Source organism: Cyclopterus lumpus, chromosome 7 (genome assembly GCF_009769545.1).
Source record: "Cyclopterus lumpus isolate fCycLum1 chromosome 7, fCycLum1.pri, whole genome shotgun sequence".
In the NCBI taxonomy this organism is placed as follows: Eukaryota; Metazoa; Chordata; class Actinopteri; order Perciformes; family Cyclopteridae; genus Cyclopterus; species Cyclopterus lumpus.
The window spans coordinates 8,667,677-8,690,982 of NC_046972.1; the positions used below are offsets into that span (position 1 = coordinate 8,667,677).

General features: G+C 42.1%; 1 protein-coding gene across 3 annotated transcripts in view; it reads right to left on the reverse strand.

The window, feature by feature from the left end:
* Nucleotides 1-23,306, reverse strand: part of sema3bl (sema domain, immunoglobulin domain (Ig), short basic domain, secreted, (semaphorin) 3bl) — a 58,771-nt gene that overhangs the window by 13,240 nt on the left and 22,225 nt on the right. For all 3 annotated transcript variants that reach the window (XR_004609710.1, XM_034536826.1, XM_034536827.1), the window contains exons 4-10: nt 16,752-16,871; nt 8,457-8,547; nt 5,840-5,956; nt 5,191-5,333; nt 3,950-4,064; nt 3,746-3,815; nt 3,168-3,312 (exon numbers count right to left, since the gene is read on the reverse strand). Coding sequence is in view for 2 of the 3 variants with exons in the window: in XM_034536826.1 (XP_034392717.1) it covers nt 3,168-3,312; nt 3,746-3,815; nt 3,950-4,064; nt 5,191-5,333; nt 5,840-5,956; nt 8,457-8,547; nt 16,752-16,871 (801 nt within the window). In the remaining variant the exon portion in view is untranslated. The remainder of the gene's footprint in view (nt 1-3,167; nt 3,313-3,745; nt 3,816-3,949; nt 4,065-5,190; nt 5,334-5,839; nt 5,957-8,456; nt 8,548-16,751; nt 16,872-23,306) is intronic.

Sequence of the window (23,306 nt, forward strand, 5' to 3'; positions counted from 1 at the left end):
AAGGCATGCATGTGAACCATATGGCACTTCTGAATGGGTAAGAGAACGTTGACTGTTCTGTTCAGAAGTAATGGGCTCATCTGGGCTGATGGCTTGTTCTGTCTGGGTTTGCAAGACTCCAATCTTGTCTTGTTTGGCCAAAGAACGCACAACAAAAAGGCTGCTTTTGGGATTGATTGCATCACTTAATGGGGAGATGCTCTTAGCTGCTCTGTGGTGATTAATAATTTCACTAAAATGTTGACATATTTACAAATGACCTGAGAGGCCTAACAACAGTTTCGTAAAGGGGGAGGTTGGGATGACAGAGAGATGTGCTGTGTTGCTTTTCTCTACTTTTAAGAACAGAAAAATAACACGGCAGCAGTGACTGCCTAAAATGAAAGCATATGTCAAAGTCATGAGTTATCATAAATTAAGGCTGAGGGATCGACGAGAGTCTTGAGAGAGCAGTTTGTCATTTGACTGCTCGGTATTTGTATAAATCTTCAATATTGCTATTCCATATGGTAGACACATTGATACTACTCCTTGTCACAACAGAAACTGATCCACACAATAGCTATTTAATGGTCTAGATTAAATATCCATTTCAGAGAAATGGGTCTTAACTGAGCAGGGACCTTCAAATCTGCACAAACTATTGATGTATGATAGAACATTCCTCTAAGTATGGTTTACTAAATGGCGTCAATTACCATTTAACAATCGCAAACCCAAGCTCATTATCCAACTCGCTGACTTCAAATGCTTCTTTAAAATGCTTCTTTAAAATGCTTCTTTAAAATGCTTCTTTAAAATGCTTCTTTAAAATGCTTTCTCCAAATGTACAGTTGGACTTGAACTGTGATGTTTACTTCAGTGAGTAAGACGCGTCCCAACATCGACATCATTGTTATTTTTACAGACAGAAACTAAACAACACAATCCTTTGTACTTCCCATTAGGAACTGACGAGACTATGTTTTTTCAACATGTATTTCTATAAGATTTCCTTAACACTCATCATACTTATGGAGTTTCTATGCACATCCTTGATATATGAGTGTTTTAAATTGCTCACTAAACTCCATCTGTTCGCATAGCACCTAAAACCTAAAATGGAACTGCTCTAAAATCTGTCATTCAAACTTTGCTGCAGCAAGTCGACTGCTTTCAATCTCCAACTGGGAGCCAAGTGAGGATTAATAAAAGAGAGAGGAGGTGAGCGTGTTTGGCAGATTTCTATTCATACCCATTATAACTGTGTATGTAACTGTTTGCATGTATGTGTGTGAAGGACAGTGTGCATAGTTGAAGCCTGTTTGTATTGCATTAAAATGAATGACTCTATTGTAACAAGCAGAGGAGAGACAGATTATATGAGGCTCAAATCCTGGAAAGTGACTTTCCTTATTTTCACAGGAACCTCTCTAGTTGTGCTTTTACTCTTCTGCAACACAAACATAACAGAACCCACTGTGACCAATACAATACTCACTGGTTGCTACTGTTACTTAAATGCCGGTGCGGTGGAAGAAAACAACACAAAATAATGAAGAAGTTAGCAGAATCCTCTGTTAGAGCCAGAAAAGGCAGTTAATGTTCCAGAGACAAGGTTCGGTGCAGGTAGAATTACCAATAAAGCTTTGATAAATCTGCAGCCTAGGACATCCCATCATTTCCTCTATCACAGAATGAGTTTTGACACCATGTGCAGTGATATTTCAATCCAAGATAAATATCTTGGGAGGATAAATCCACTAAATCTCTCTCGCATCAACTGACCTTGTATTTTCCATTCCAGGGTACGTTTTGACAGGTAAGTAACGCGACGTGATAGATATTACACAGGATAAAGTTGCACTTAATGTTCTGTCTGGTGCACGTGAGACAGTACTGCCATGTCGAGATGTGAGTGAATTATTAAATGATTGAATATATTTTGCAACGTGGCAACTCGTGTGCGACTATTTTTCCTTTTACATTGCATTGCGTAAGTGAGACAATAAAAATCTTAGTCATTATAATTATTTTACAAGACAATAGCATCACAATTTCGACTCCGGCTAAACATCCATGAAAGATAGTCGTTCTTCATCAAATTACTTTGAATGCATCTATTAGCAGGGAACTGTCTCTCTTCTCACTATTCCCTCCTTCCCATCTGTGCCTCCTCATCCGCCTCTACCCCGAGTAATCCCCTTTTTCCCTGTTTCCCCTCTTCCTCCATTTTCCTTTCTCTCTCTCTCTCTCTCTCTCTCTCTCTCATTCTCTCTCTCAGTTTTGGGCCAAGACATTCCTGGTAATCAGGGAGTCAGCAGAGTGAAACCACAGAGGTGTCTTCTCTGGTCTCACATTATTTATATTCCTTCTGCCTCCATATACCTCCTGCACTCTGGTAATGAGGCCAAATTACTCGCGGGTGTGTGTGTGTGTGTGTGTGTGTGTTGCCTTACACGCGTGTGTTTGTGTGCATAACAAGTCTGAATTACAGTGATGTGGTTGAGAGAACGTGACAGAGCTCCGCTGAGAGTCGGGAGGTAAACCAGGAGAAGGCTCTGTGTGTGTGTACAGCCGGCCCAGCTACACCGCCACATACAGTAGTTTACTTTACTGATATAAAACTTTTATATACCTCATTTTTCATGGTCGTATTGCTGTTTTCTGTTCGAGCACACGCAGTCGGCCTGAGCAACCACTTCTCCTCAGAATTACATTTGTTATTATATTGGCCTACATAAGACGGGTTTTAGGTACAGGCATGATAGTGTTTGATCTATTGTGTTCTATTAGGTAGACCTTTAATTAAGGTTTTAACGTTAGTTTCTTTGTCAAAAGTGTTTTTTACGGGTGGAGTTTGTGCTGCTGCTGCAGTGTTTTTTAAAAGGTGTTGTTCTTGTTAATCCAACCAAAATAACATCATTGATCATTGAACACATTGATCAGTTTCTCAGTTCCAGTTTTAGATATAAATCCTCTCCACTTCAAGTACAGATTTGATAGTTTGTATTGTCTAAATCTGGCAGGTTTACTGTATATGTGTTGTTTCCCTGATAAATAAAGGTAAAAAAAAGATAAAAAGAAGATTGCGCTTCCTGACCAGGGTATGTTTTAATTACAGTTAGGGTTGGGCAACCAAAACATCTGAGTAAATGTTGGGTTAGAGGTGATGTGCAATCACTCACCACGCCTGGTCTTGGATAAGGAACCCTTCCTTCAAAGGCCCCCCACTGGTAGTCAGGGCCTTCTTTATGAGCGAAGGGTCCATTGAAGGCTTCTCTGATGTCAGCCATACGGTAAACGCACACGGCGAAACCCTGGAACACATTACTGTGGAGGAAAGGGAGAACGTTTCCACAAATAACTTTATTATTTGACAACAAATATGGGATTGAAGAATGAGTTACATTTCCAAGAAACACAAACTGAAAGGAAAAAATTAAGTAGTGTGCTGCAATAACAATAATACGCCATTGTGTACTGGTATACCCTTGAGTAGACAATACAGCTGATGTATTGTTCTCATGAGTGATGGTGGAGTTTTTTTAACCACCAACTTACAAAATGGCAAATATTAAGTTGCTTCGGCTTGAGCAGCTCTATAAGCCAAGACACACATTTCAACCTTCCAGTGGTATAACATTCACAACTGAACAATGAAGGGCTTTGAACTTCACTCAGAGATATTATTAAGGTCAAATAAGGCAGAATATGTCATGTGTAGATAACCTGTCAACACATATGGAGCTTCATGGTTATTCACCTGATGGTGCTGAAGATCGCATAGACATCTGGGTTTCTCTCATCCTTGGTCCTCAGCAGGAAAACATCCTCTGTTTTGTTTAGTTTAAAAAAAACATTTAGTATGTGTGTAAGATACTGAAGGCTGACAGTAAAGTGTGTGAGCTTGTGCTCTCATGCATGCGTACGTAAAACCTTGTTAAAGAAAGGTGTGTGCGTAGCTCACCCAGCTGGTTGAAGTGTGTGTCGATGCCGTGAGGTCCAGGTACAGAGCAGACCAGTCTGGCTTTGATGAAGGTACTCCACTTGTTCACCAGCACTCTCTGGCCTCCGACATCATTCTGGTAGAAATGACATGACACACAATCTATAAAACACAGCCGCATTCTCATTTATTAATACCCATTTTTATTGTTCTGGCTCTGTACTCGAGCACACTGTGTTGTAGCCCAATGATGTGGACGCAAAGAACGTCACTTTAGGATTGTCTTAATGGAAAAGATGGGTTTTTTTCCAGTGTTTCCAGTGACGGCTTTTCAGATAGTTCTGTATAACAAACCATCCGGGGTGTCAGGTTAGGAAAAGAGGGTCGAGGGGGAAATATTACAATATGTGTAGGAAGGGGAGGAAAAGAGAGATTGAAGGGAAGAAAGAGGAGTAATAGAGGGTGAGATGAGGATGACAAAGTGTTAACGTAATGAAGGTTTAGGTGGGGCTTTGTCTGAGAGTTTGCACAAACTCTTCTGGCACAGTCGAGCAGTCTTTAAGGAAATAAGACACAGCTGTGTATTTGTGTGTACTCTTCTATGCATCCCTATATTTATGGATGTTGCACATATATGGTTTTCTAAGACAAATCAATCTGTGACAGAGTGTGCAGAGCAGATGGGGGTTACAGTTGTCCAATTATACAGCTGTGGGTTTTGGAAGGAGAAAGAGTTCATATGATTAAGAAATATCACGATGCCTTCACAGTCCTTTTAGGAAATGTAAATAATATATTGCTCCAAAATACAGTTTGAAACTGAATACTTTTCTAGCAGACCTTTTCTCTCTACTTGTGTTGCCTTATAACCTTTTCCAGTGAACTCAAATGGGAGTATGAATCCATTCCTTTGACTGAAAGGACAAGTGGAAACTCCCTAAAGATCCCTAAAGTATCTTCCAGAGAACAAGAAAGTCCCGCAGGACTCCCAGAATCTCCTGGATCACAACCTCCCTTTCATGAAAAACACACCTGCAGATGTCTCATTCCTGGGACTGTGTCTGTGTGTGTCTGTGTGTGTCTGTGTGTGTGTGTCTCTGTCTGTCTGTCGAGTATCCTGAGTAACTAAGAGTTTTTCATGTGACGCCACAAGACTCCGCTAAGTTCAATTATCTCCATACCAGTGTCCCCGTTTCAATAGAAACATCATCGTGTACTACAAAATAAATGTGTTTGCGTGAAGAGTTTATAAAGTATCTCACCGCACACACACGTCCGACGCGCGTGTGTATGGCCCCCTCCCGGTCTCCCGGCTCCGAGGCCTTCTCCGTGAAGAAAAAATACACTTTATCGTTGTCTTTGTCGTCGTTGTCCGGGATGAGGTGGGCAGCGATGAACTTTGGGTCTGCAGAGGAAGAGGTAAGGATGGCTGGAAAGTTAATCTAAATACCATATATATATATATATACCACAACCCTGTATCTTTCTGAGACTAAACCAATGTGGTCCCCCTCCCTTGTGTCCTTGCATGGCTCTGAATCATATGCACTGATGAGGATGAACTTGTACTTATTGCCACAATTATCTTGAGAATTTTAGGTTTGTTTTGTGGCTCAATCAAGAAGATTTCCTGCAAAAATCGGATAAATAATTTAAAGCAAACATAGCGGTAGATAGTTTGTGCATTTAAATAATTATTGAGCAAAGTATATCGCACAGCATGTAACTAAAGTCATTGTGCTATATTCTTGATTAACCTTCACTAATGAAATGGACCTGACGATGCGTTTAAAAAGACATATTATGATCAAGAAAATACACTCCAAGGTGTCCTGGCATGGAAGACCATGTCGCCTACTTTACATGATCTAACTTCTGTATTGCACTGTTGATAAAACAGTGACACTCTACCGTGGAGAAGCTTCTGGTCTGTCTCTGTCCTCATGGTGGAGCGACCTCCCATACTCCTGAAGATCACAGAGTCTCTCCCCAGGAAATCTGCAGTCAGTCCTGCATACAGCTCCCCACCTAGAGAGAGGACAGGCAGGTGGTGAGAGATGGAGAATAAGTGCAAGAGTTTGAGAGAGGTAGGGGAGGACATGGACGGATAAGGACAACAGGAAAGAGGGAAAAGGGTGGGAAGGGAAGAAACGGCAGCAATGAAGGGAAAAGGATCAGAAAAAAGAAGAAAAATTAGCAAATCATGGGTGACGGAGAAAAGAAATTGTGACTCAGACAAATGAGGCAGCTAGAGACAGAGGAAATATAGTCCAATATGCTGAAGAACACATCAAGAGAGTAATCTGGAACCAAAACTGAAACGCACTTTGTATAGCGCATCCTCCAGCATGGACACACTCTAAAATTCAGTCAAAATATTGATTTTCCTGCATACAGATCGTAAATCTTTCCTCTGGCACTTGGAAAAAAACGTTTAGCAGCCAGAGCTATCAGATAGACAGCAACTCAGACAATGAAGAATTATGAGGGACATTTCTTATTTTCTTACCAGCACAGTGACCCCTGTAATCTCTTGGGGTGTATTCTTATCTTATTTGGCTACAATAATGGCATTAGAAACACACACATCTTTCTTTACCTCGCTAACAGACGCAAGCACGCACTAATTGAGGATGACAGGGTCTGTTAAGCTTTGTGTATTTTGGGAGAATATCCTGAAATTGAGGAGAGGGAAGACCGTATTGGTTTTATAGCTGATGAATAGGACTTTCATCATCTTTTACTGTTTCATTCTTGGCATCTCTTCTCTTATTTTTCATCACACGCTGTCATATGTTGGTCATGCTCTATTTACTTATGCCTGAGCGTATTTTTGTCGGCACATGAATGTGTACTTTATCCGTTTATCTCATGATTTGTTTCTTATCTTAAGGATTAATTTCAAGGCTAAAGTACTTCACATCAGAGGAAGAAAAGGGAGTTTTAGGCCATTAGGAACCCTTTTTGCACACCATCGATCTCTGAGGAGAGAAATCCATAGAGACAGACATCCTGAATATGGCCGACTCAGTCCTGTAACAGGAGCTCCAACTCCTGCTGTCTGGTCCTCTCACACAACACTGCTGACCATGAGGACTCCATATCTGGAGAGTCAGCGTTTTTACACTTTCAACATGTTGAGAGTGACATTTAAACTGTTACAGGTGGACAAATGTTCCTCTCCTAGCATTAAACAATCAGTCAGTCAGACCTTTTAAAGCCCAATAACATTCCTCAACAGCGTTGTGTGTATTGTTCTGTATCCAAGTCCAAACTCTTTAGGACTTGGCTGTAATTGAATGATTTCGTGCCAAATGCGATGCTTTGTGGGATGAATTATGATGCTCAAAGCATCCACAGCAGCTGCAAAGAGAGAGAGGTAGAGGGCTCCACGCACACATACACACACACACACACACACTCACACACACACACACACACACTTCCTGCCTCAGCGGCTCCCAAGATTATCTGTCACTAATCAGCATTATTCCGCAAACTAAATACCTAATGTCATTCACAGAGAAACACCCAAAACTTATGTATAACTTATTCAGCACAGCTCCAGTGTGTGTCAGAGGTTATGTCAGGTGTTCTTTATTTATGTTGGGAGTATTTGAAAACAAAGCAGAGGTCTGCCCAGAGGGGTGAAATGTGTAGATACAGACCCTTGTTTTAAATAGTTCAATGTGGAAGATAAAGAATAGCAAGCAACAACAAGTCCAGTGTTAATATGACAGCAACATCACAGCAGGTCAACTTGTGAAATGTTGTTTTTAAAGTTATTATAAGGAACGTTTAACTGGTTATGAGAGAGTCTCAATATAATACTGATGCCTCTATCACGAACATAAGTAAACAAGACCATCAGAAAGAGTATTGGCTATTTCTATTCAACTATTATTAATGCCTGTCATCAGGCCTGATCACCCATGAAATCAGACAAAAGGATTTACGGTTCTCAGGTTCACCAGAAAGACCGGAATCCGGTTTTCTCTGCAGCCTCGAAGCAGTCGAAGCTTCGGCCGGAGGAGGAGAGCAGCTCCATCTACGAGTAGAGCTTTGCCTCGCTGCTCCTCCGGTCCCCGATGGGAGACGATATCGACTCCATGCTACTGGGCCCAGTAGAGGGAAGGAAGGCGTAAGAGAACCAGAACCAGGACTGAGCGGGGCACAATGTTTGACCACAGGGACCGCCCAAATCTACACTAAATGAAAGTTCATTCGTGGTAGCTTTGAAGACTTTGTGTAATTGGATGGAGATAGAACACCCATCTTATAGATCTTAGATCCTCAGTGTTCAGTTTTTCTATTCTTTTTTTTGTATTTCTTCCTGTATTTTGACAGTGAAACAGTGAATATGAAGACATGAATCAAGAGAAGGGAGAGGGATATGATAATAAAATGGTATAAATATCAGCCAAATTACGTTTGAAAACTGGACCATAACCCTCACCATATCGGTTCCATAAACCACCTGAGGATTATTAGAGTATTATAAATATAGACACACCAACATAGGACATACCATTGAAGGTGCTCGCGAAGGGGAGGCTGGGGTCATGTGGAACTTTGCCTCTTCCATTCTCCACATTTGTAGGATCCATGGTGAACACATGCTGAGGAAGAAAATGACACGTATAGGATTATAAATCATAAATGCATGTGGTACAATAAAATTCTAAACATTTTTCAGTTTCAGCTTCAATATTTTTCAGATTTAATTGTCCTCCCATCGAACTCTGAGTCCTTCTGAGAACTAAGACGCCGTCTGAGATGAGGAAATGCAGTTTCAGTTGCCACCAGAGCTCAGAAAAGGTTTGCACTGTAAATCCAACAGCCAACAAAGGACATAACTCTGTTTGCAATTAAAGACTATGCACTTAATATCGAAACTTTATGAACAAAAAGTCATTGTGACGGTTCATATGAGAACAGGTTTCCTAAAACTCCCTCAACACTTAACTGACCAAGACAACATAAACCAGTCATCACGACATGTAAAAATGTCTCCACTCTTTCATGCCAATTTGACATTACCAAAACCATATTCAGGAAACTGATTTTGATGCTGTAATTTTTTTTTTGGGGGGGGGGGGGGGTTTAGCGCCATGTTTTAAAAAAAGTTGTTTGGCCTGTTTGAGAGGAAGTGACATGATTCATGTTTTCACCAGCAGCAACACTGTTGCAAAAAATACAAGAGCTGATTCGCCTGAAAATCTAAGTTAAAAAGTTCCAAAGGAAAAGTTCCTGGATAAACCTGCATTCATCCACATTTACATCAAACTGCAGACTCCATGCGTGAAGACATAAGGAAGCAATCAAAAATAATAGAGGGCTTCTTTCTTCGTCATTCACCAGTTAGTCAAGTTCACCTGACGAACACTGGCCGCATCCTGGGATTGTGTGGTTCTCCAGGTCAAAGCAGGGTCACTGTAGACAATAGACATTTTGTTCGTTAGCCTTTCTACTCCCACCTCGACGACATCAGTGCACCAGGCTGCCGGGTCGGATCAAAGTGAGTCCCAACTTTAATCAAAAGGGAATGCAAGGCGACAGGACCTACCGTGAGACATCCTGTTTGATTCCACCTTACTGATTTAAGTGTCCTGACAGTGAACTCTGTGTGTGTGACTCTGTTCCTCTTACAGACAATGGAGCATTGTTATTGCGACGGGGTGCCTTTGAATGAGCACAGACCACAGGGGAGATGAGGACATTGAAATCAGCGGGATGAAAACGCTGTTATGAAACACGTTGGACAATATGCACACCCACGCACAGTTCCGTACGTGCACCAACACACACTCACATGTGGTGAGCAACATGGACACGGCAAATTCACACTGTCAGACACACACGATATTATAGATACACTGGTATATCTAACGGGTCTCAGGAAACAAGGCGAGGCAGTTCATTCCTTATTTGATCCACATGTGGCTTTTTGAATGTTCGTAAAATGATTTAAACAAGTTGTACAGGTGTCACCGTGCACATGCACAGACCACCAGCACGCACACTTACACTAACACTTCATTGAGTTTCAGATGATGAGAGCAATTTAAAAAGTTTACATCAACGCGATGTATGAGGTCTTATGTTGTCATTTTTTTATTTTCCTTATGCACGATATGAATATTTATTCATTAATTTCGAAAGTTGGAAGCACAAGTCCTTTTTTTGTTTCAAAATTGGAATTGCATCATTTAAAGAGAATTGATATTTATTGAGAAATCACACGCCAGCAGAAGATGATGGCTTTTGTACAAATACGATTGTTTTTTATTATCATTCTTTCTTCCATCTCTCTTAACCCGTTCCCTCTCTCTCTTCCTGCTCTTATTTCCATCCGTCTTATGCTCTCCATCTGATTCTCTGTCGAGGTCTTCTAGTTTCCTCATTAGTCTTCCTTATTCTTTCAGCACGTCTTTGCTCTTTTGTTACTGAAGCAAACGTCACCGAAACGTATGTGTGTGTGTGTGTGTGTGTGTGTGCATGCATCTTATATGTTCAAGAGACTGTGCCGTTTGGTGTGTGTGTGTGTGTGTGTGTGTGTGTGTGTGTGTGTTATCTTATTATGATCCGGAGGAATGGTGTGGCTGATTAGACTGTCGGAGTCACTTTGACCAAAACTCTGCCAAGATAAATACAAAGTGCTGCTACACAGAGAGAGAAGACATCCAGGCCACTTTGTCCTCCGCTGTGCCAAGCTAAATACATCAGGACCCCCTCTACCAAACCGTTCAGACAGGTGACTACTGACACACACACATTTGTATCATTTTTAACTCTACGCGTTTATTATAAATCCATTATACAACCTTACCATTTACAAATCTCTATAAACAGATTCAGCATTCAGATGCATAATATGTAAACAACGGGACACGAGTTTGGAAGCGTTCTGGTTTCAATTTATGGTCCAAGTAGTATTGACCAATCACGTCGAGCAGGATTGGTTGAAAGCAGGTAAACGGCCCTTGTGGAGATCTCAGAACCCTCTGGCTGTCGTCTTATTGGTTTAAAGGTAGCTTGTAAACTACTTGTGAAACATTCCGGTCGTCTCTCGGTTCACATCTCAAGGTAATCGGACCGTAAACAACGAGCGGTACACGGAAAAAGAGAGTCTCGGCCCAGATATCCACTGGTTACATGGAAACCCTGGGAAATATAGTCCCTTACCCACGGACTATAGCTGATGGGTTCAGAGATTGCCCGTTTTCAAAATCAAAACCTAATGCTGGCTCTAATCCGGACCCTAAATCAGCTGCCTTACAGCGAGATGAAATAGCACACTTCTCCTCTTACGAATGAGAAGTTAGAATTTATTAGCCATAAAATGCACCCTTGCTCAATTTAATGCACCCATGAGTGTTACTGCTACAGCCTTACCAGGTCTGGTATGACCATTAGCGTATTGTTTCTAACGTTACCGCCCCCCTCTGCTTTCTAACGTTACACCATGTTTTAGCATTTAGCGTTACCACATTTTTGTCATTTTGGGCCATAGTGCTCAGCAAAGTTTCATAGACTCCTTTTAAAAAGAGAAAATCTTGTTTTTGGTTTCAGTTCCAAGGAATCAAAGAGCTTCTTTTGAATCATTTCCAGATTCACCTATTTTGCAACAGCATTAGCTCAGACAGTGAGAAATCCCCTAGAAAAGTCATAGATGTCATTTCCCCATATATAGCAGCCTGAGTGGACAAGGTGCAATGCAGCCACAAGACAAAGTTGCATTTATACATAAAAGACTTTAATCATTTGCTCTTATAACTGAGATTTTTAAATCACTGTCTCCATACAACCTGTCCGGAAGTCTCTGCATTTAAAAAGGAATTCTACTAAATCAACAAAATCACTACCAGGAGTCATAGCAGGGTGGGAAACCAATAATTTACCGTACACTATAATTTTCCCATCTTAATATAAAACAAACTCTTAAGATACACTTAGCACAATGTACAATGCTTCTCTCTGTTCCACGTCATTACACAGCGATGCAGTTACATAAACCATCTCATTTGGGATGTTCTTTTGAGTGAGTTGGCAGAACTGAATCCTTAAACGCTCTTCTTTTGGAGGACTTTTGGACCGCATCAGTAAAAGAAACAAAGAATCCAGTGCATGAACCACCCAGCGCACATAAGGTCTCGTCAGGTTTGGACTCCCATCAAGCACCCTAAAGACAACTTGTCCAACCAACTGACCCCAGTAGAAAAGCTGTTGTGCTCGGCCTTTTCCTCACTGACCAGTCCAATACAAAGCATGCAAAGCTTATTCTCTCATAAAATCTCCTTTGTTCTTCATTCTGCTCCATTGAAAGAGCACATCAGAGACAGGACAAGAGCTGACTAAGAGTCATGGTAACAATAACAAATAGGGATTATGTAAATGGTGCAAATATTAGGGAAAAGGCTGAAGCCCTAAAATAAGCATTCATTTATCTCCAGTTTGTGGGGCTTGGATCCAAAGGCAACATGCATGGGAGAAATAAATGGATGATTTATAAGCAATCTATTTTTGATTATGCTTTAAATCGTTTTAATCCTCTCTTTTTATCCACCTTAATGCAATAGCTTATTTTCCAAAAGGACTTATAAAGTATCCCATGTTGTGTAGCACTCTCTAAGGTCACAAGGGAACTCGGAGAGGAAGTGAGTTCCTCAGCGAGTTACTATCTGAGGGCCAAAAAGCAGAACTGCGAAGTAAAAGTGGGCTTTTACTGACATCTGAACTGCTTTAGGCTCCAAGTCTACAATGTTGAGCGGGCCAGTCGTCTATTTGTGTGTTCAGCTTTGAATTTCTTTTTTTTGTTGTTAATAAATCTGCTTGTCGTATGTGTTTCAATCTGTGTGTCTTTCTGCACATTTGCTTCTATATATTTAGGTTTATGCCTGACTGTGCATGTCTGTCATCCTGTTTGTGTGTGTTTCTGTCTGTATCTCAAAAATGTATACGTTCAAGTTTGTGTCGTGTGTTTTGTTTGACTGCGTGTGTGTGTGGGGTCTAGTCCTCTGTATGGCGTCACTGTAATATGGTGGTTTATTTTCCCATCGATGACACTGCTCAGGCAGCTGTGTCACTCACCACGTGCTCTACAGCGTGCGTGCATGTGTGCGTGTGTGTGTGTGTGTGTGTCTGTGTCTGTGTGTGTGTGTGGGACAAAGAAGGAGTGAGGCAGAAACACATTGATCCAAGACAGATGAAAAGTTCATATTTTTGTGTCAGTAATATGAACACCATGTGGTGAGAATTAATATAAACATTGTTTGCACACTCAAAGACAGACAATAAAGACATGGCTACACATTTATTGGATAAACTACGACATGCTGGATGCTTTTTTTGCGATTAACCCGCTGATATTCACTCATATTGTCAACAATAATTTTGTCAACGCCAATTGGTTGGGAATACTAGAATTTAGCTAAATGGATTTTCTCTGTTTTCATATTTGCATGAAAGCTTGAAATATAATTAAGAATAGCTGACACTAGAGAACAATAACTGCTCCAAGACGGAAAAAACACAGTTTTTCAAAGGGGAGTCTATTTCATTTTTTACTTGAATACAGCCAATGTAAAATTAGGCTAATTCACATATTGAACTATATTATATTGTATAGTATTTCTTGCTACATTCATACGTTTTCCATAAAAGTTGTGTGACCAACCGCAAAACCGAAGCAGAGAAAAGCTGGCATGACAGACAGAAAGAGTGCGTGTCTGTCTGCCCCTAACTGGGTTGCAACACCTAAGTTCAAAGGTCATCCCACCCAGAGTCTGGTCGGAGGGCTCGCAGCCTCGCTCCCCTCGAGAGGTCAGACAAACAGACGGGTGTGTGTTCTCCACCAGTTAACGATTGGTTAAATAAATGGACAGGCTCCCTGTGGTGTCATCCATTCACGCACACACTCTGACTCGCTGAAAGGTCGCAGTTGTGGTCTGAGTAATGGAGGGACACACACACACACACATGTATACACACACACAACGTAACACAAGCAGGACGTCACCTGGTATCTTAACATCACCCAGGGCAGCTGAGCTGGTCTGAGTGTTAACACACATACAGTCATGTCATGCACACCTGGACATGCAGAGGTACAAACACGCTATCTCTCTACCATAAGCACATGCTCTGAGGTCATTTAAACAAATACAGCAGTGTTTAGGAAGAAAGCTGCACTGCCGTCCCCATCATGAACTAGTGAACAACAGATTTTAAACTGTTTGATTTATAAAGATTATGGGTTGCTTCAAACTGTGCATGTCCTTCTAGTCTTTCCCTCCTGGCTCCACATACATGTGTGAGTTCAGTCCACCGCAAACCTAAAAATCATTTTAAAAAGTCTGACTCTTAGGCTTTTTAGCTGAATTACTGCAATCCAACACAAATATACAAAGGTTTTGTTCAACTCCTTCCCAGCAGGTCTGAGGATTCAGCCTGGTCTCATTCCCAGGGGGTCTAATAGCAACGCTTGGGCAATGGCCCTCTGAGCCTTGATAGCAACGCACAAGGCACCCGTGAGTCTGTATGAAACTCACTGGGTTATTTCCAATGCAAACCCATCTACGTCAGAGACGCTCAAAGCAGCAGCTGTCCTCAAAAGCGAGAAGTCCTCCAGTGAAGGGAGCTATATGGGTCTCACAAACACAGGACTTTCACCCAGGGGACCTGCGTGCCTTTTACTGACGTTGCCTCACACGATGTTCCGTAGCATGGCGCCAATGAGTCACATGACGTTTCTGTACGTCTATCTTATACGTTAGAAGTGTATATATTTTGAGCCAAACCATGATGTTTTTTCCAAACCCTGAGTGGTTTTCTTGCTTAAACCCCAAACACCATTGTTTCACAGTAACCATGTCGTACAACGTTAACCACAACAATACCTACCACATGCAGCGTCAATAACAGTGACCCTGGCAAGTAGACAAGTAGGGATGAGATCACCTTGGAGGGTTCTGTCCTTTGGCGATCAGCACTACCCTTGAAGGATTCCACTGACTCATTTGTTATCCTTTAATTTGTGTTTTCCTTAATCTCAACCATCCAGACTGCTGTACTGCGTATTGTAACTGGGCACAAAATTGTTCAGCATGAGCGGACGTTGTTATGTGCAATGAAACTTGTGGCCCGAAAACCACACAGAGGATGACATATTGAGGGGGAGGCAGAACATGACACCAAGGAGAGCACACACACTGTGACGAGCAACTAAATCTGCAGTAAGTAAAAAATATATATAAAAAGCTGCAATGCACCTTCTGTACTTCTGTACTTTATGTGCACACACACACACACACACACACAGTCCACCACACGCACTCACTAAAAGGTTGTCAGTCTCCCACACCCAATGTCTCACTTCCCTTTCCTGAGCTCTTTGCCAACATGCAGCGTTCCTCTCTCCCCGTGACCAGTTTGACCCCCTCCTGCTGGGCCAGGCGGGGGGGCACACTGGAGCGGCTATCAGCAGGACCGCCGAGAAACAGCGAGCTACGAGTCCGTCTTAATAGCTCCATTCATTGATTCTTGTCTTTCAGGCTGGCTCTCCACACAGCCACTGAGCTAAGTGGCTGTGTGGAGAGCCAGCCTGTGCAGTTGAAAAGACGTATAGAGGACCCCGACACTGGCTGAGGAGCCCGAATGAGAGACTCATGGCGGAGCTGCCTGCTGAGGCTTAACCTTGAACCCTGAGGGTCTGAGCTCAGAGCCAGTCTGAGTTGTGTTTTGGCATCGACCACATTGGTTCCATTACCTGGGTGTCCTCCGCGGGACTCTTAGAGGACACCCATTGATTCCCATATCATCTCATCTGCACAATACTTACTATGTATTATGATACAGTGGCATCCTGTCTCAATGCGGCAATAATAACGCAGATGTTTCTTCATGACTGTGAACGAGTGAGACAACCATTCCTCGGAAATTAAACAAATCAAATTTTACTTTAGTCAGCATGAATGTACTTTTCCAACTTGGTTTTACTATAAGACTTGAAAATGTTATTGAGCTATGCATTTAATTTCAACACAACACTAAATGTAGTCATAAAAACCTAACCACAAGTGTGTGGTGGTTTTCCAGCCCTGAAGTCCATGCCATACGCAATGCTGTTTCTTCTCTCCGTCTGCGTTATGTCAAATATTTTCTTATAATGCTGAATCAACAGAAAACTCTTTTAGCCCATTGTTAAACCAGACTGACCCGTCACCAAAAGCCAGAAAGACAGAGTTAGCGACTGTTGCTGGTGAGCAGTCGAGCATTTGGCAGATGAAAAGCCAACTATTGTTTTCTCAAGACTTGAGGGAGGCCAAACCAGAGTGAAATGAGAGTGACTATTAAACCTGCATTCATCAGGTGGATGGACACATTATCACACTGTTACTTGAGTATTAAATGTATAGTTTGTGACTGATAATGATGTACAATAACACTTGCTAAGGAGTAAACGTAGAACTCAACTTATATTCAGTTGATGTCGAGGTAAACTGCACAGTCCAAATTGAATAGTCTTATTAATGACTCCACGGTGCATAAAAAGTGAACGTAATCTACAGTCTCCAAACATTTCCTTTAGGAAATGGAGACAGAGTGCAGCAGTACGTCGGCATGCATACAATAAATTAAAGGTCTTTAAAAAACGGTTACAGTTGTCTATCACATAGTTTTCCCCCAAAAACACCAACTGGAAAAAGGTTTGTGTCTCTGTATTTCTCTGTCTGTGTATGTCAGCGTGTTGTCTTGAGCATGACTGATTCACTGAGACCTTCTCACTCCAACACACACTCTGTCTATCTTCACACCGTCTTACCTCTCCTCTGTGCCCCACCGAGATGAAGGCACACATGGGCTGGAACGCACCGGTGCCACAGGCCAGGAGGTGGGTGCGGTTGTAGGGCTGCAGGAGGCGAACAAAGTTGGCGCACTCCGTCTGCAAAACACAGGTACACGCAGGTTCAAAACTTGCATCACAAAGAAATATGGCAATGGGTATGGTATATATCCAATTTGCTGTATGTGTAATTGGTTATTAAATACCAAGATCGACCAAAGTTAATTGTCATGTTTGATCTTTAAGTAAATTAATCCGTAGTTTCGCCTACACCCTCGATCACCACTCAATTAAACTCCTGTTTTAAGGGTAACTGAAGTACTCGTTTGCACCTCAGCTCATAAACTGGGTTTTTACCCACCGCCATTTTACAACTGCACATGTGCCGCTCTCAACAAAGATGAGAAGAAAGCGAGATGGCTCACTCTTTAGTTACTTCCCTCATCAGCTTTAGATTTACTAGCCCAATGTTTCCTTTTACTTTCCTGGGGCAATCCTTTTTGTTGAGCCCTGCCAGGATGTAAACATTCACTCTAGCATGCATGTTACACACACACACACACACGCACGCACGCACGCACGCACGCACGCACGCACGCACACACACACACACACACACACACACACACACACACACACACACACACACACACACACACACACACACACACACACACACACGCCAGCGAAGGGCCCTTAAATAAATCAAATCTCACAGTACAAAGTTACCTGTCATCCAAATGCAGATAAGTTCATTTTCAGGGTACTGAAGAGAAACTCAATGATTTCTCAACAGGCTTATTCATCCCACATGTGTGTAATGAGGGCCAAGAACAGAGCTTTATTAGATGTAATGCGATATCCTCAGTGTCCCACATAGGACTCGTATCTCTGATTTGTGGATCTCAGCCAACGTGACATGCTGATGTTGTAGAACAAGTTTCATCACTTTCAGGTCAAAGGAGCATTGTGGAGATTTGTAAAACACCAGAACAGGGATAATCTTGACGTGAGATGTGTGCTGTGGGTCATAACGGATATCAAGACACCAACAATAACGCTTGGTTTAATTTTGATAACTTCGTTGAACCCCTGAACGTACTCAACGGAGCTCAAACTGGAGACAGAAGGCCTGAAATGGAAACAAAGATATTCAAGTGGACACCATGTCAAAAGGCCAGACCCTCAAACACACATGAGAGAACAAAAGAAGCGGTGACTGAGGAAACAAGTATCAAGACATGTCTGCACTACACAGCGGTCCAGAGGAAGCAGAGGGCATGACTACTTCCTGTCTGTTACAGAAATGGGTGTCAGCGGAGAAGGAAGGGATCAGCCGAGTTGTTGGCGAGGTCAAAGTCATATCTGAACGATGAGCGCCTGGCGTACCTCTGTGCAAAATGTGTGCATGCATGGCATGCGTTGACACCGAATTAAATGAGTCCCAAGTGCGTTGGTGCATGGTTCTTGTGAGCATTTCTGTGTTGTTTGGTAGTTCCTGATGCATGTGCAAGGAAATCTGTCATCTTGTGTGTGGCCCAGGTCCCTCTCGTACTCGCAGACAGACACTCAAACATTTCCTCGAGTGCTGCAGACTTGATGTAAACCATGTCACTGCAGTACGAGAAATAGTTTACATCTCCGTATTGCCCTTTCCCGCGGGCTCATTTCTCTCCCCAAACTGGACCAGACCAGTAATAAACTAAACAGAAACACATTTGCATTAAGATTCTGTAAATCTCAATTTACGGTGAAGCATTTGATCTATACTAAAGAAGGAGCAGCTGGGTTTCACATATGGCGCTATATGTTTCTGTTGTGGAAGAGACGGTATCATAAAGCAAATGTGACATGTTGTTTCTGTCAAATTATTTATCCCAAATTAGAATGGGATGGCTTTATTCCTGACAAACCAGCCTACTGAAAAAGTTAAGGGCTGGACGTTGCACAATGTCTCTATGTCATCACAGAAGATATATATACGAGGTCGAGGAGAGCTTAACAAGTGGACTGAGGACGAACAGAACCGTGTCTCCGTTCTGCTACTCTGGGACTCATCTCAGAGGCCTGTGTGGCCGAGGAGAGAAAAGAGTGGGATGAAATGTTGAAAAGAGGAAATGTGTCTCTGCTCTCCCACTCCGGGATCTGGGGTTTTAACGGTCTGTGTGGTCTTCCTGAGTTTAAGTGGCAATAGAGGGAGTGGTGTTAAACAGAAAATGAAGTGTGTTGGATTACTAAATCTGGTTTTGTCTCGCTGGGAGATTTCAGGGAGTAGCCTCAACATCCAGCCAGCATGTATTCACTGCATACACAGCACGGGTCAGGCTGTTTGGTGGACACAAAAGCTCACAATGTTCATTTGTTCACCTTTAATGATCAGGGGGAGGTCATCTGACCACACATGCTCCTTTAATACAACGCTGCTGCTTCGCGCTGTAGAAACTTTCTAACTGACCGCAGAACCCACAGTCTTGGGGGTTGAAAAAGGGTATGTATCGAAATTTAAACATGAAACTATGATTGTATTCGCTCTAAGACATGTGTGACATTAGCATAAACAAACAAGACTATTGCCAAGACCTCAGGCAGTCTGTCCCGGCCCTGACAAGTTGCAACACTCGTGATTTCTAATGAGGTATGGTGATTGGAGCACACAATAGGAGGACATTGTGGTCCAAAACAAAGCTTAAGATTTCAAAATTCAATAACAGATGATGGTGTGAAACTGCAATAACAGCGAGATCACTTCCTACACATACATTAACAGGTCCAACAATTGTTCCCCTGGTTGAGGAACCATATCCAGTCCAGTGGATTGATTAAATGTTGATTCCAGAGCGAGTGGAGACAAATATCTTCCTTATGACAGAAAGAAGGTTTATTGCAAAATGTGGTCTTTATTTTGAGAAAGATGAGCAGTAACAGTACCACAGGCTACACATCATTTTAAACATGCATGGTTTGAATTGTTTAAGTATAACATAGCGTCATAATTTGACGTGGACACATTCATTTTTTAAATATGCTCTGTCTAAATGCAGCCAAGACATTTGCTCAAGAACCAGGAAAATGCGTCTCGTACTTTTTCCTCTCCAAGTTTGTCCTGGGCCGGCCAATAATTCGAGACATTCACCCTCTGTGACACCCAGATGCATGTTGCCGAAATCTTTCACGGGATATAAAAAGATTTGCCAAAAATAGTGCTATTGATATATTAATGTGTAACACAAAAAGACTTAAAGGGAAATATGGCATTATTGGTTAATTAATTTACTAACTGTTCTTTTTAATCTGAGAGGCCAATTCTGCTGTGTATTTGCAGAGTCAGCGTCACATTGTTTGCTGCTGTTGTTCTGGGAGAACGTAGCAGGTTTCAAAAAGGAAACAGGAGTGGATGAAGTTTGGACGACGCAGAGCTGCTGCCTGGGAAATTTCACTTGATCGGACTTTCCTTCCGTGGTCGTGGCCAGTGGATTACGTCCGTGGAGCGTCAGAGCCGACATGCAGCGAGCGGCGAAGCCAAACGTGTTCTCTGAAGAGTGACCCGGGCAGGGAGAGGCACGTTTGGACATGGAGAGCAGTTTCCAGTACAAACAGCCAACGTTCAGTGGAGAGAAGTCGTATTCTGTAATACTAACAGGAAAATTGGTCCAACACATTCACATTCACACACACACACACACACACACACACACAGTCAACAGGACCCCCGTACACAAACCCAACCACAGACACACACAAATACAAATACAGTAGAAGCAGTTCAAAGCCGGACAAGCTGGATGAACGAGCCTTTCAAAGTCTTTGGTCACAGCAGCTGTTTGGCCCACAAAGAAAGGGTTCTCCTCCCCACTAGACAGCCCGGTAAAAACATTCAGTCATGGCAAGAAACGCTCTCCAAAGTATAACCAAATTAAATATTCTTGTCAGGATTTATTTTTTAAAACCCACAGTCTTAGCCTCCTGGCAGGCGTAAGAGCTGCAACCAACATTTTGGCAACAAAAAGAGCAGCGATGGTCTCACTGTGTCTCTGCAACATCTTTTTCTCTTTGATATAAAGGAGTTGCTGAATCTTCCCAATTCTGTACCACTGGATTAGACCACTGTAAACGGTAATGTATATTAAAAGGATTACAGGTTGTTGTTTTATTGGCTTGAAACCAACATAATGTACTAAAAGCATGAGAACTAAAGCGTGCTTGGCTATGGACACATTATGCTTTTATAAGTAGATTTATTAAAATTGTAAATTTGACAACAGGTATTCTTTCCAGTGCTTTATTATAAAGTGACTCCAAAAAGTATTCCCATTTCAACCCTTTTTTTTATTGAGCTGTGGGTAGATTTTAGAACTAAACATGCGATGTTGGGGATAGGAGCACGTTGAAAGAAACCAACATTTACAGTTTGTAGGTCTAGACAGGACCGCCTCTCACTTTCCTGCACTCAGACACTCAAAGCCAAACACTAAACAACTGATCACAGCTCCACTGATAAAGCCAAACCATATCAAGCTTGTCATGACAGAATAAAGCGCAGAATTGAGCGCACAAACCCTTTTTTTCCTTTTTGGAGTTCTAAGAAATGAACAGAGCTCTGACGTGCACACACAATTCCTCACTCATGTGCTCAAAGCTGAACTTGCCATCTTGGCTACGATCTGTACTCTGCGCTCCAAAAGTGTTGTCTGTGCACACACGGCATAATAATACACAAGACATTAGATATGGTCAAATGACTTCCTGATTAGATAGTCAGTCTCATTGTAAGCAGAATATGCAGATAGATGCAGCAGAAACATGTGTTAACAGACAGAGCAAGACCCTGCATGCTTGGCTGAAGTCACTGAGTGCCTCCCCTTGGCCTGTTATTTATTTGTCAGAGCTATAATTAATGATGGTGAAGGTTATGAGGTTGTGACTCTGGGAAGAAACCCTATCAGTAAGAACGCTTTCATAAAAGAGATTTTTTTTTTTTTTTAAAGGACTGGTGAACTTACTTTTAATGTCAAGGCAGGAGGGCGGTCATGCAGCTGCAGTAGAGGACCCTTTTCATTGGGTCTCTGTTTCGTGTGTATGTCCTTCTCTCTATCACCAGACAATGTGAAGACCTTTCACCTTTCAACCTCCAGCACATTTTGTCAAACTCAGTTATGTTTAACGGACGCAGACGGCAAACAAAGGAGATGGAACGTGCGTGCGTGCGTGCGTGTGTGTCTGTGTGTGTGTACCTCTTTTGCTTTGTAGATGCCAGTGGATACAGTGGCAATCAATCTAATTTGACACCACAAAACTCGAGACGTGAAGGAATGCAGAAAGATGCCTGTGTAGTTTAACAAAAGCAGACAATCATCTCTATCTGTAACACACACAATTTCTCTCTCACACTCAGACTCACGCACACACGCACACACACACACACACACTCTCTATATGAAGTAAGGTAGAGTTACAGTTTGAAGACCTGTCTTGTAACACAGTTTGACTCCTCTCCACCATGGACAGTACAGTAGCTCTCACGAGCACACACACACACACACACAGACACACACACACACACAGCGCTGTGTGAGCCCCGCACAGAGGAAACACCTAATAAAACGGATATAAGACACCCAAGACACACCTGCCACTTCAAACATAGTGAACATATACATATTGCCCACCTATAGACACACACAAACACCCACCCCCACACACACACACATACATACATGCATACACACACACACACCTTATCAACTCCAGATGTCTGTCAGTTCCATGAGCTCAAGTAGACACAGTCATTTTAAAACTTTGAAAGCAGTGTCTTCATCTATGTGTGTGTGTGTGTGTGTGTGTGTGTGTGTGTGTGTGTGTGTGTGTGTGTGTGTGTGTGTGTGTGTGCGTGTTAGTATGTGTGTGCGTGTGCGTACGTGTGTGTACACCGGTTTTTGTATTCTGAGCTCCACTGAAGCCACTGAGAGCTTTTTTTCTCCAACTGGGACCAAATGTAACGACGTCTCAGTGCATCAAAGGAAAGATTCCTTCCCTTCTTAATTTAGTCTTTCTCTTCCTTTCCATCTGTGATTCTATCCGTGTTATTGTCCACTTTATCGTGATATAGTATCCATCCTCCATTGCTTGCTTTTTTTGTTTATCTTGTCATATTAACAAGACAGCCATGTCAGATGTTGGCATTGAAAGCGTTCTGGTTTCCGCTTGTAGTCCAAGTATTATGGACCAATCCTGTGGGAGCTTTGGTTGAATGCAGGTTAGCAGTCAGTGTGTACAGCATTATTTAGATTTGTATAGGTTTAAGTTGCTAATCGAATAAAGAAAGTCTTGGCCCGAATGTCTGCTGACCCTAAAAATAAAGACCTCGGCCCCGAAAGCCCATGGATTCAGAGATGTATTAGTTAATAAACAAAGTAAAGGACAAGTTATATTTTGACGTGATGGTGGCTCTTGGTGAAAAGTTCAGGGATCAACAAAATTAGTACATCATTCATAATTATCTAAGGAGATATTTCCCCTCAAGACCACGAATGTTAA